This window comes from Dipodomys merriami, unplaced genomic scaffold, assembly GCF_024711535.1.
Source record: "Dipodomys merriami isolate MVZ:Mamm:240054 unplaced genomic scaffold, mDipMer1.0.p SCAF_56, whole genome shotgun sequence".
NCBI lineage: Eukaryota > Metazoa > Chordata > Mammalia > Rodentia > Heteromyidae > Dipodomys > Dipodomys merriami.
Window position 1 is genome coordinate 2,425,297 of NW_027206135.1, and position 12,881 is coordinate 2,438,177.

A 12,881-nucleotide genomic window follows, 5' to 3' on the forward strand; every position below is an offset into this window, starting at 1 on the left:
CACTTGAGCCATGCCTTCAGCCTGTCCTAGTCTGCTGATTTTGACTTTGAATACCATATCTGGCAGTCTCAGTCCATCTCTGACCTTAATATCAAGCTATTGAATGAACAAGAACTCAGTTTCTATTGCAGCAAAGAAGACTGAAGTTAGAGGTATTGAACCAATGGTAACAATTACAAGGTTGTCAATTGTGGACTTAACATTTTAATTAATTATGATTTTTTTGTGGTGCTGGTGATTAAACCCAGGGCCTTGTGCATACTAGTCAAATGCTTTACCACTGAGCTATGCTCCTATACTTGACCATTTCTAGAAAGTAGGTTATATGAGGTTGAGTTTTATTTTTACCTATATGAAATTAAGGTAGCCCAGCTGGGACAACTATATATCTTCTAAAATAGAAGGCAAAAATAGATAAGTGGGATTATCTGTCACATAAAGTGACTGTTAGCCAGGCATGGTAACACATGCTTGCCATCCCAACTATTCTGAGGCAGAATTAGGAGGATCATGGTCTGAGGCGAGGTAAAAAACATGAGATCCTATCTGAAAAATATTTTAAAAAAAACCCAAAACCTAGGGGTATTTTTCAAGTGATAAAGTACCTGTTTAGTAAGCAAGAGGCCATGAGTTCAAGCCCCAGTATTGCCAAGGGGAGGAGCTTACTATAGTAATGAAATTGTCATTGTCAGCATCACTAGAATTTAATTTTCTTTTCTCCAAAATATATGGTTAGATTCTTTTTCTTTCATCAGTACTTGGGTTTGAACTCAGGGCTTGCATTTGCTAGATAGGTACTCTGCCTCTAGAGCCAAGTGTCCAGTTCTTTTTTGCATTATTTATTTTTTTGAATAGGATTTTGTTTTTTGCCTTTTCCAGCCTGAATTATGATCCTCCTTCTTTAAATTTTTTAAAATTTATTTTATTGTAAAGCTGCTATACAGAGGGGTTATAGTTACATGAATAAGGCAATGAGTATGTTTCTTGTCCAACATTGTTACCCCCCTCCTTTGTTTTTCTCCTACTATCCCTTCTCTCCCCCACCTCCTCTACTCCTCTCCCCCCACCTTCCGAAGTTGTAAAGTTCATTTCCAACGTAGTGTCTTGTGAGTATCATTGTTGCAATGGGTCATCCTGTGTCCTTGTTTCAGCATTTTGTTATTGCCCTTCCTCTCCCCAAATTAGATAAATGTATGTACAAGATGCAAGGTACCAAAATCAAATACAAAATCAAATGTTTCCTGCATAGCTGGGATGACAAGCTTGAATCACGCCCAGCTCTTTATTTGTTAAGATGGGGGTCTCTTGAAACTTTTGCCCTGGCCAGTCTCATATCCTGGTCTCCATGACCTCAGAATCACAGATAGCTAGGATTACAAATGTAGATTCTTTGGTTTTCTCTAATAACAGTATCGGTTGGACAGAAAGATGAATAGCATAGTATAGAAATTTACTTATTTTTCCTTTCTTAGAAAAATTAGACCACATTCGCAGCCCAGGTTGTCTTCAAACTCATTACTCTCCTGCCTTAGCTTCTGGAGTCCTGGGATCACTAAACTCTGTCTCTATTGTCTACTGTTTTTGATCTATTGTGGATATCTTTTTATGTAATTTCATTTATTTTAAAAATTACTACATAACTCTCTGCTGGATAGTCTATTTTTGCCAGTTCTCTAAAGAAGAAATCTTAGATAGTTTCCAAATTTTCATTAATTGAAATGTGGCTCATGTAATTTTTTATCAATGTAATAAGCATTATAGAATTTCAGTGGGAGTGCTCTGAGTACTTAATATTTTGATAGACATTTTGTAATTGCTTTCCAAAAAGGAAAGCACTAAACTTGAAAAGGTATCACCAGACTTGAAAATTTCTACCAAGCAGTGGGTCAGAACTAGTATCTCATTTAAATTTATATTTCATTAGTTTAAAAAAATAGCCTTCTCACAATTAAAAATAAATAAATAAATACATAAATACATAAAAATAGCCTTATTTTTAGCTAATCATCCTTCTTTTCCCAAGGATATCTTATTAACAATGTCCATCATGCATTTATATAGTAGTATTGTTAAAGTATTAGATTTATATATAGCTAATTCCTGTAAAGGAATATATTTGTTTTATGTGTAGCTGTCAGGTTGTAGACTTAGCATTTTAATTTATTATGATTTTTTTTGTGTGTGTGCTGCTGGTGATTAAACCCAGGGCCTTGTGCATACTAGGCAAATGCTTCACCACTGAGCCAGCTCCTATACTTGACCATTTCTAGAAAGTAGCTTGTTGTTTTAGGTAGAAAGCACTACATTCCTTCACTGTTATATTGCAGTTATTGTGTAACAAAATAAGTACAAGTTGCAATATTTCATCAGATCTGACTATTATATTGTAAGCTATCAACAAAAAATAATCCTGAGTGTATAGGTTTATATGGATCAATTTTGCATCATAACCAGTTGGGAATAATAATGTTGCATTTAGATCTGTTTCACCATGATCTTATCATAATGCTGGGAAATGACACAAGGGATTAGGGCTTTATGGTTTTGAATTCATCTGTTTCATCCAAATTAAAAAACAACAACAACAACAAAACCTCCAAGGTATGTTGAATGAGACTGGCCTTGTAAAACTTCATTGTTTGAGAGGAGTAAACACTCTTTGTTTAGAGATTATCAAAGAAGATTTTGAAGCAGAAAGTGCTGTAGGTTGAAAAAAGTATGAAAAGTTCAGAGCAGTGGCAGGAGGCTGGCAGTGAGCATTCTGAGATAACACTTGTAGACCAGTCCACTGAAAGTTTGGGGATTTTATTTTGCTGTGTGTTAAAAATAACACATGCTGAATGCCTGTGTGTATTCAAGCTTGTTAATTTGATTTGTCATTGATTTTTTTCAAACTTATTTTTTTTCCGCAAGGGTTGTCAGATAGACTGCATCCACTTTCTTAGTAAGAATTACTATTTTGCCTTGCTCTGGTCAAGGAGCAGTAATAGTCCGGAGATGGGGTTGCTATAGTAGGTCCTCATATATACTTGAATGAATGCCTATGCTTTTGTATTGTTTTTGAGACATGCTAGGTAGTCTGTATTGACCTCAAACTCACAATTGTCCTGCTTCACTCAGCCTCTTGAATGCTTCTTGATTACAAGTGCATATGACACAACCAGCCTGAAATTTTGAACTAGTAAATTTAAATACCCCTTAATGCAAGTTCATTTTGGACTTTTGTGAAATGATATTAAAGCTGTAAAAGCATATTTTTATTATAAAAATAACCCTTTGTCAGTGATAGAGTACTTGCCTAGTTATGTAAGAGGCCTTGGGTTCCATCTCCAGTACCATACACAACACACATAACACATACAACACACACAGACAACATATATACACAGAGAGTAGCACTTGTTTTGCTTATTTAAAATTTTTAAATTGGAAAATATGTACAGATATTTTAAAAATCAGTGTTTTATAACTCACTTAAAGATATACTTAAAGATATACATAAGTATATGCCCTTGTATCCTGTGTACCTAGAAGTTTAATACGTTGATTGTATGTCACTGGGCTTTAGCGATGAACACCCACCAGTCTGGCCTAGGTAGTTTGAATGAGATCTTTCCTTTTTCTCTCTTTCTTTATGTCCTACCCTGACTTTCCCTTTCCACTTACTCTTCTCTTCCATTCATTTTCCTTCCAACTCCCCCCTTCTCCTTCCTCCCTCTGGAACCTCAGAATTATTATCTCTGAGGTAAAGCTAAGCAAGGCTGTGATTCATATAACAGGCTCAGGCTGGCCGGGGAACACTATGGGATCCACATCATCGTACCTTCTTGAGTTAAGCGGTGCAAAGGTTGGTGTTCTGATGTAGGTTTTCTGAGGTGACCGATGTTAAAGGGGATGAAGCCAAGACTCAGGCTTAAGTGGCTCATTTGGCCTGAAGGTTAGGCCCTGACAGGTTGCTTTTCTTTATTACATTTTCTTTTCTGCATTGTAGTTTCTTTCTGGATAAAAAGATAACCTTAAAAGTTTTTTTATTTCTTTATTTTTTGGATAGGTCTCATTATTGCTATTTTTTTCAGGGAGCTGGGTCCTGCTTTGGAGTACTTTCCTCTTACTTATGCCTCCTATACAATTGGGATCATAGGCACATACTTATTAGTTGAGATGGAATCTTGGTAATTTTTGCCTAGGCTGCCTCTACCTGTGATCTTCCTGATTTCTGCTTCTTGAATATCAAGAATTACAATTTGAATCACTGAACCTTTAAAATTTGTTAAAGAACCCAGCACCATTGGCTCCTAGCTATTCAGAAAGCTGAGATCCGAGGATCACAGTTTAAAGCCAGCCTTGGGCAGAAAAGACTTATCTCTAATTAACCAGCAAAAAGCCAGAAGTAGAAGTGTGACTCAAGTAATAGAGAGCCAGCCTTTAATGGGAAAGATCCTGAGTTCAATCAAGCTCCAGTACTGGCAAACAAAAACCAAAAAGCAAAAAATCCTCCCCAAAAGACACATGTTAGTTAGCTTCCAGGTTGTTGAACACATGGCGATGCTCAGAGAGAGCATAGAGCCTCTGCCCCTTCTCCTGTACCTTATCCTATGCATCTCTTCTGTGTCCTAGTAATAGAATTTATAATAACCCAGTGCATGTGTTATTCTAAGCTCTATACATTCCTCTAGCAAATTATTTGTGTCTAAGAAGGAGGTTGCGGGAACCCTGACTTATGCCAAAGCATGTGATTGTCTCTAAAGTGGGGAGTCGATGGACAATTTGGGGAGCTGAACCCTCTACCTGTGGGATCTGATATTATATATAGGGGGATATTGACAGAATTGAGTAGGATTAGAAGACACGCAGGAGAGTCTGCTACAGACACTACTTTAGAGGTCATAGAAGTCTTCTGTGTTGATTGTTGTGTGGAAATCTTTTTCCTATAGACTAATGGTCTTTCAGTTGTACATGCCTTAGTATTCTTCAATTTGTGGTCCCAATCCTTTGTAGAAAGGCTTATTGTTTCCACTTTGTCACTTTCAAATTAGTTGTGAAACTTTTCATCAAAATATGCCATGTACTCAAGGCTGGGCATGGTGTTACATACTTGTAATCTCATCACTTGAGGGGTCTAAGTCAAAGGATCATGAACTTCAGGGTCAGAATGAGCTACTTAGTGATAAAAACAAATGTACCGTGGAATTTCTATTTTCCTTCCTTCCTTCTTTCCTACTCTGTTTCTTTATGTTTCTTCTTTTTTTTGGGGGGGGGGGGGTAATGGGGTTTGAACTCAGGTCCTTATGCTTGTTTGGCAGGCATTTTACTGAGCCACACTCCTGCCCTTTTTGCTCTGTTTATTTTTGAGATAGCTGGGCTGGCCTAGACTGTGATCCTCCTATATATGCTAATGGCCATAGTTCAGATAACAAGCCCATGTACCCATACCCAGCTTCTTTTTCTGTTGAGACAGGCTTCTGTGAACTTTTTGCCCATGCTAGCCTGGAACCTCAATCCATCTCAGCCTTCCACACAGCTGAGATGATAAGCCTGAGCCACTGTGCCCAATTATTGGTTGAGAACAGGGTCTTACAAACTTTTTGCTTGTGCTGCCTTCTGTGATCCTCCCAAGTATCTAGGATATAGGTGTGAGCCACCAGCACTGGTTTGAGTTTCTCATTTATTTCTCTCTCTCCCTCTCTCTCTCTCTCTCTCTCTCTCTCTCTCTCTCTCTCTCTCTCTCTCTCTCTCTCTCTCTCTCTCTCTCTCTCTCTCTTTTGCTAGTTCTGGGGCTTGAACTCTGGGCCTGGGCACTGTCCCTAGGCTCCTTTTGCTCAAGGTTAGCACTTTATCACTTGAGCCATAGTGCCACTTCTGGTTTTTCTGTGATTAATTGGAGATAAGAGTCTCACAGACTTTCCTGCCCTGGCTCACTTCAAGCCTTGACCCCTTCAGATGTCAGCCTCCTAAGTAGCTAGGATTACAGGAGTGAGCCACTAGTACCTGGCTCTGTTCTCATTTCTTTAGACCAGTCTACTGGAAATCTGTTCACTTGAACTCAATGGCAATTCACATAATCAGAATAGAGGTTTTACCCCTCTGTACAGTATGTTCTCAAATAAAATAAAATAAAACTTAAAAAAAAAAGAATAGAGGTTTTAGAGAAGGAAGGAATTATTATTATTATTATTATTATTATTATTGCCAGCCCTGCAGTTTGAACTCAGGGATTAGGTGCTATCCCTAAGCTTCTACCACTTGAACCACTTCTGGCTTTTTAGAGTAATTTATTGCCATTAAGAGTCTCATGGATTTACCTGCCTGGGCTTGCTTTAAACCATGATCCTCAGATCTCAGCCTCCTAAGTAGCTAGGATTATAAGTGTGAGTCACTGGCACCCAGCTGGAAATACTAATTTTGCTAGGCAAAATGCAATGAGCTGCTAGATTTTTCTTCCCCACCCCCCAAAACCCGGAACTCAAACTTTTGATCTGATGCTTTTACTCACTGGCTGATGATCTACCATATGAGCCACACCTCCAACCCCTGAGCTGCTATCTTGAAAGCATAGTCCCACTCGCAAGGGGAAGAGTATGAGTTTTAAAGGAGTGTGCAGGAATATGGGCTCTGGAATATATGATCTGGGTCTGTGATAGCCTTGAGACTGCGTGATTCTCTGTGTGCTGGTGTTAGTTCTTGGAGTTGAATGTCTTGGTGTCCTGGATAGCCATACCTACACTTTTAGGGATATAAGGAGAAGAGTGTGATGACCTTTTCTGGAGTGGTAAAGATATTCTTTAGTTCCTTCCTGTGAGACAGTTAGGAAGAGAGAAAAGATAGAGAGAAAGATGAGAAAACTAATGACTAAGACATTTTAAACTTGCATAACTGAAAGGCTGATTAGTAAAGTGAGTTGGTTATTGGGCTAAAACTATAGTTGTGAGCATGTCTTAAGTGTCTTCCTGTTACAGTATGGTCTATGTAAAGATCACATGTTCCTTCTTAGGCTTTCTTTCTTTGTGTGTGCTGGTATTGGGGCTCGAACTCAGTGCCTTGTATTCTCTCACTTAGCTTTTTCTTTTGAGGCTGACACTACCACCAGAACCACACCTACACTTCTAGCTTTTTGCTGATGAATTGGAGGTTGGAGATAAGAGTCTCAAGGACTTTTCTGCCTGGGCTGACTTTGAACTATGATGCTCAGATCTCAGCCTCCTGGTAGCTAGGAATACAAGCAAGAGCTACCAGCACCTGGCCAAATCTTAATATTTTTCCTGTCTTTTCTTCTAAAAAGCATAGCATTCTCAGCAAAATCCATGTGACTTGAGCGCCTGACATGCAAAGAACTATCATTGTTGGATTTCCCCCTGTGATCTCCTGCTTCCCATCCTACTTCTAGTCCCAATGTTCTCCTATACTAATAGTGTATTAAAGATTCAAAGATTATCAAAAGTTTTGTCTTATTTTGGTGCCTGCAGAAAAATACCCAGGTATTTTCCAGTAGTGAAAAATCCAATGGAATGAGACCAAACAAAGACATTAGCTAGTTTTTCCCAGAAATGCAGTTGCCACCCTGGCCTGTTGGCCAATCCGGAGATTGTTTGATGAGCCCTTAAATCTAAACCTGTGTTCATTTTATATAAATTCAGAATAAGGACTTCCCCTGCCAAAGACTGTCTCAATTAACTGAGTTCAAAGCACAGGCATAACATAGATCTATGCATTAAAGAGATTCAGATACCCCATAATTGTTGAGAGATTGGTCCAGATACTCAAGGGTTTCATAATAATGTATTGTTTGCAAAATGTTGTCTCCCATAACTGCCTGTCCTTCCTGCTTGTCTAAAAAAGACAGTATTGTTTGTTACAGACAAATAGCTTCTAACACTTCTGCAAATCCTCTTGGCATGAACATAGAATTGACAATTCAGAGATTAAGAGGCAGCACTGTGGCCTAGGGTTTGTTAAGTTACAAGTAGAACTAGAGCCAAGATATAGAAGTTGGGTAGTAAATCATTAGTGATTTCTTTCTCCAACAGACTAGGTAGTTGAAGGCTTTCTCTTATAAGAAGATAAGTTCTCTTAAGATATTCTGAAAATGAGTGTCATTAGATATATTTAGTTTCTCCTTCACTGTTGGTACTTTTTCAGTAAAATTATTTTTCAGAAAAATTGTGTGTGTGTGTGTGTGTGTGTGTGTGTGTGTGTGTGTGCACGCACACACACACACGTGCTCGCTCAAGGCTGATGTTTTGACACTTGTGCCACAGCTCTAACTTCTGACTTTTTGCTGGTTAATTTGAGATGAGTGTTTCATGGACTTCCCTGCCTGAGATGGCTTTGAACTGTGATCCTCAAATCTCAGCCTCTTGAGTAGCTAGGATTATAGGCATGAGCTATCAGTACCCAGCAGATTATTATTTTTAAACACCATACACATTTATTCCCTCAGTTACATTATGGATATTGAGTTTTAGTTGCTGGGGACTCTGCTGAGGCCAAGGGTTTATGGATGAGTATGTAAGAGCAGCTGCTGGAAGAACAGCAGTCTGGTAAAGAGAAAAGTAAGTACAGGAAGGGGAAAGTCCATAGAAAAATGTTCTAAATACACAGAAATAACAGAGGATTGCCTAACTCTTTGGAATGGAGCCAACAAGACTAATGAAGAATAGAATGGACAGTTTGAGAAAGAAGGGAGATATAGACCCAGGGAACAGGTACCAAAAGCCTGTAAGTGACTATATTAGAGGGGAAGGGTTAAGGAATGGCACTAGTGAACCCTTGAAGAATTTTGGGGTCTGATTGAGGGAGTCTGGTATGGAATGCAATTGTATTCAAATGATTGCAAGTGACAAAATTTTAAGTCAGGTGTTAAGAGAAAAAAAAAGTATTGGGGGCTGGGAAAGTGGCTTAGTGGCTCAGGCCCCACGACAGGCCAAAAAAAATGTATTGAATTTATAAAACGTCCATAGAAAGCTCCCAATTGGATCAAAGTTCAGTCTTATGGTCATACTAAGAGACTTAATTCTTTATTTAAACAGGATTGGACATAGAGTTATAAAATGTAAAACTTTAAAAAGATAGAAATGAACTAGGAGACTTTGTGAAGAATATAGGCATTGGATATAAACAGACATGAATGTTTCCGTTTATGTGTCTCTAGCTAAACTTTGCAAAGACAAAAAACCTGGGTCAGTCAGCATTTTGTTACTGTAACAAGTATCTGAGATAATCAGCATACAAAAGGGTTTCCTAGGGCTTGAGTTTGGAAGATTTCAGTCTATTTTAATCAGTATTTACTTAATGCCAACTCCAAACAAGATTCTGTTCGGAAGCTCCTTTGGGATCATGTTAAATTTAACTTTTTAAATGACTTTTCTTTGGTGTTTGTGCTGGTGTAGGCACTAGCACTCAGGACCTTATACTTTTGCTTGGCTCTTTTGTTCACTGCTGGCACTTTCCTACATCTCCAGTTCCAGCTTTTTGCTGGTTAGTTGAAAATGGCTCAGATTTGTCTGCCCCATCTGGCTTTGAATCTCAATCCTCAGATTTCAGCCTCCTGAGTAGCTAGGATTACAAGCTTGAGACATTGGTAGCTGGCTCACATGTAATCTTTTGTACTGCTGTGAAAACTATATATCTTATGTAAGAGAGCCAAAGATTGGAATCCTGTGGAAGGAAAGTTTTGTCTTGTTAGTGGAATGATTATATCTACATCATTCTGTATAGAAATGAGGAAATAATGCTTGTATTGTGGTGGATTGAGAAAATAGGTCTAGGACTGGTGTGGCTCAAGATAACATATGCCTAGCATGTATGACAGCCCCTAGGTTGTATAACTACCAAGATTAACACATACATAGGATCATTTAATTTGGTGAAAGACTTGTTTTAGGTAAAGAGAACAAGACTCTAGAATACCCAGGGCAATGACAGTGCGAGGCAGGACTGTGGTATTCCTCATTAAACTCAATTCCTGTTCCTTAATCCTGTCCTTCTAAGTTAGTCACTAGTGCTCATTTTGCTTCAGTTTACTTCACATCTTTCTTCATAGGTCTGTAGTCCACTTGCAGATTCCAGCTCTTCAGGACCTGGGAGGCCTGTGCCCAATGGTTATTAAATACATTTGACTTCTGTTAAGAAAATCATAGACTGCTATATAAAGATGGGCAGATTTAAGGTGTTACCTTAAATACCTGTTCTGGAATTTGCATTTCAGTGGGACCTTCAAATTTTGAGTTGGAAGGACAGAATTCTGTGGGGATTCAGATATCAACCAGAGCTCAGAAGCTCTCTCTGCCTTCCCATTGTGAAGCATTGCAGTCTGCCTCTGTCACAAGACAGCACTAAGTTACATTGTGCCTTCTTCCCTACTTCAGCAACCTTCCACATCTTCTGGTTAGGAAGGCACAGCACTGAGCCAACAGACAGCTTTCTAGGTTCAGAATCATAGAGCGTTCAGAGCTAAAGAGAACCCACAGGAGCCCATTCATTTTCTAAATGATGTCTAACTTTGTTTTTCCTCTCTATGTTCTCTACCCTTGACAAGTTTTAATACCAGGGATATTTTCCATTTTCTCTGTGCTATGCAAAATTGGATAGTATAGGAAATATTTGAACGATCAGTAATGTTATTTATTTTCCTTTTAGATCTTGTCTAAACCTTCTTCACCTGCTCATCCGTGGGAACAAGGAATGAAGCAGAATTTTGCCTTTGACAATATTGGCTATGAAGGGAATTTGGACAGCACTGGCTCCTCTCTGACCGCCACCAGAACGATCAGCATTCTGGGCATGACTTCCCAGTCATGTGTTAAGTCCATTGAGAGCAGGGTTTCTAGCCTGAAAGGCATTGTGAGCATTAAGGTTTTGTTAGAACAAGGCTGTGCATCAGTGACCTATGTGCCAGCTGTCATGAGTCTGCAACAGATTTGCCATCATATTGGGGACATGGGCTTTGAGATCAGCATTGCAGAAAGAAAGGCTGCCTCTTGGCCCTCCAGGTCCTCACCAGCCCAGGAGGCAGTGGTCAAGCTCCGGGTAGAGGGCATGACCTGCCAATCCTGTGTCAGCTCCATTGAAAGTAAGATTGGGAAACTGCAAGGAGTAGTGAAAGTTAAAGTCTCCCTTGGCAACCAAGAGGCAGTCATCACTTACCAGCCTTATCTCATCCAACCTGAAGACCTCAGGGACCATGTCAATGATATGGGGTTTGAAGCTGCTATCAAGAACAAAATGGCTCCCTTAAGCCTTGGACCTATTGATATTGGCCTGTTAGAAAGCACCAACCCAAAGCGGCTGACAGTTCTTGCTAACCAGAATTTCACTAACTCTGAGGCCTTGGGAGACCAAAGAAGCCATAAGTCTACCCTCCATCTTGGAATCAATGGAATGCACTGTAAATCTTGTGTTTTGAATATTGAAGGAAATATAGGCCAGCTCTCAGGGGTTCAAAATATCCAAGTGTCCTTGGAGAATAAAACTGCTCAAATACAGTATGACCCTTCTCAGATCACCCCTTTGTCCCTGAAGAGGTCCATCGAAGCACTTCCACCTGGGAACTTTCAAGTTTCTCTTCCTGATGGAGCAGAAGGGGGTGAACCAGAGAGAAGGTTTTCCGGTATTTCATCTCCTGACGCCACGCAGAGAAACCAGGCCCAAGGCACATGCAGTACTTTGGTGCTCACCATCACTGGAATGACCTGTATGTCCTGTGTACAGTCCATTGAAGGCATGGTTTCTCAGCGGGAAGGGGTGCAGCAAATATCAGTCTCTTTGGCTGAAGGAACTGGAACTATTCTTTATGATCCTTCTGTAATAAATCCAGAAGAACTCCGAGCTACTGTAGAAGACATGGGATTTGAGGCATCAGTGATGGCTGGTATGTAGCTGATATGTGTTGGAAGCATGTCCTGGGGTTGTTTCTTGGTGTTTGTTACGATAACAGAGTACCTGGGTGGTTGCACAGGTGAGCCGTGCTTTACAGGTTGACAGTTAATAAAGCTCTGTAACCTGTCCAAATTTGTTAAAATCTCAGGATAGAGGAAATGGAATTTCTGACTGCAGCCTCTTGAGTAACTGCCACATACTGAAGTCCTTGCATTTGGGCGGCTTTTCAAGAGAGAATTATGATTCTGTGTTCTGAAATATAGCACTGTGGTAACATTAGGCCCTTTTTTTGCCCAAGAGACGCTTGTTAGTTTCTCAGAAGATATTTCTGGTACATAAAAAACAAAATAGTAAATGCATCAGAAACTCAGCATTTAGAGGCCATTCTCTTCAAAGGGAGGATTAAGGGTAGGTTTTAAGGATGACTTCACTTTGATGGCTGTACAGGAAGAAAACTGGGAGGGATAGTTTCACAAGCAGGGATGACCCCTGACCTCCCCTCCTATGCTGGCATGTTACCAGGCAGAATTTCCCAGGAGGCCACCAGCCTGCTACTTCTTCTTGGTTCACTGGCCTGTGTTCTCCTTTTCATTTCCCTCAGAGTCCTATGATACAGCATCATTTGAACCCTTTTTGCCTGCCCCGAACTAAGCTCTGTGCTAGTTATAGGATTGTGCATGGGGAAGACATTCTGTCTTAAGAGCTTTTGTTGTTGTAAGGCAAGGTAGAGAGAATAAACCATTGCTGTGCAACAGGTTGATTCCTGCATGAGCTAGACTTGTTTTCTCCAGAACAGTGAAGTAGAGGGAAAGGATCGGAAAAGGCAGAACAAAAAAAGTGGAGAAAGCCTATATATCCTGGACAGTGTCCTAGTCTGGAAGCTCTAGAGAAATGCAACATGACCTAAGCAGAGGGCAGAAGGCTGGCTCTGGGCTCAGGGTCAAGAGGTCAAAGATCAGAACCACCAAGCCTGTGGTCACCAGGAAGGCTGTGAGTGATGGGAGAGG

At 39.9% G+C, this 12,881-nt stretch overlaps 1 protein-coding gene across 3 annotated transcripts in view; it reads left to right on the forward strand.

Annotated features, from left to right (window-relative positions):
• LOC138812167 (copper-transporting ATPase 2-like) overlaps window positions 1-12,881 on the forward strand; it is a 69,525-nt gene that overhangs the window by 23,074 nt on the left and 33,570 nt on the right. For all 3 annotated transcript variants that reach the window (XM_070000135.1, XM_070000136.1, XM_070000134.1), the window contains one exon: window positions 10,636-11,866. In XM_070000135.1, the coding sequence (XP_069856236.1) occupies window positions 10,636-11,866 (1,231 nt within the window). The remainder of the gene's footprint in view (window positions 1-10,635; window positions 11,867-12,881) is intronic.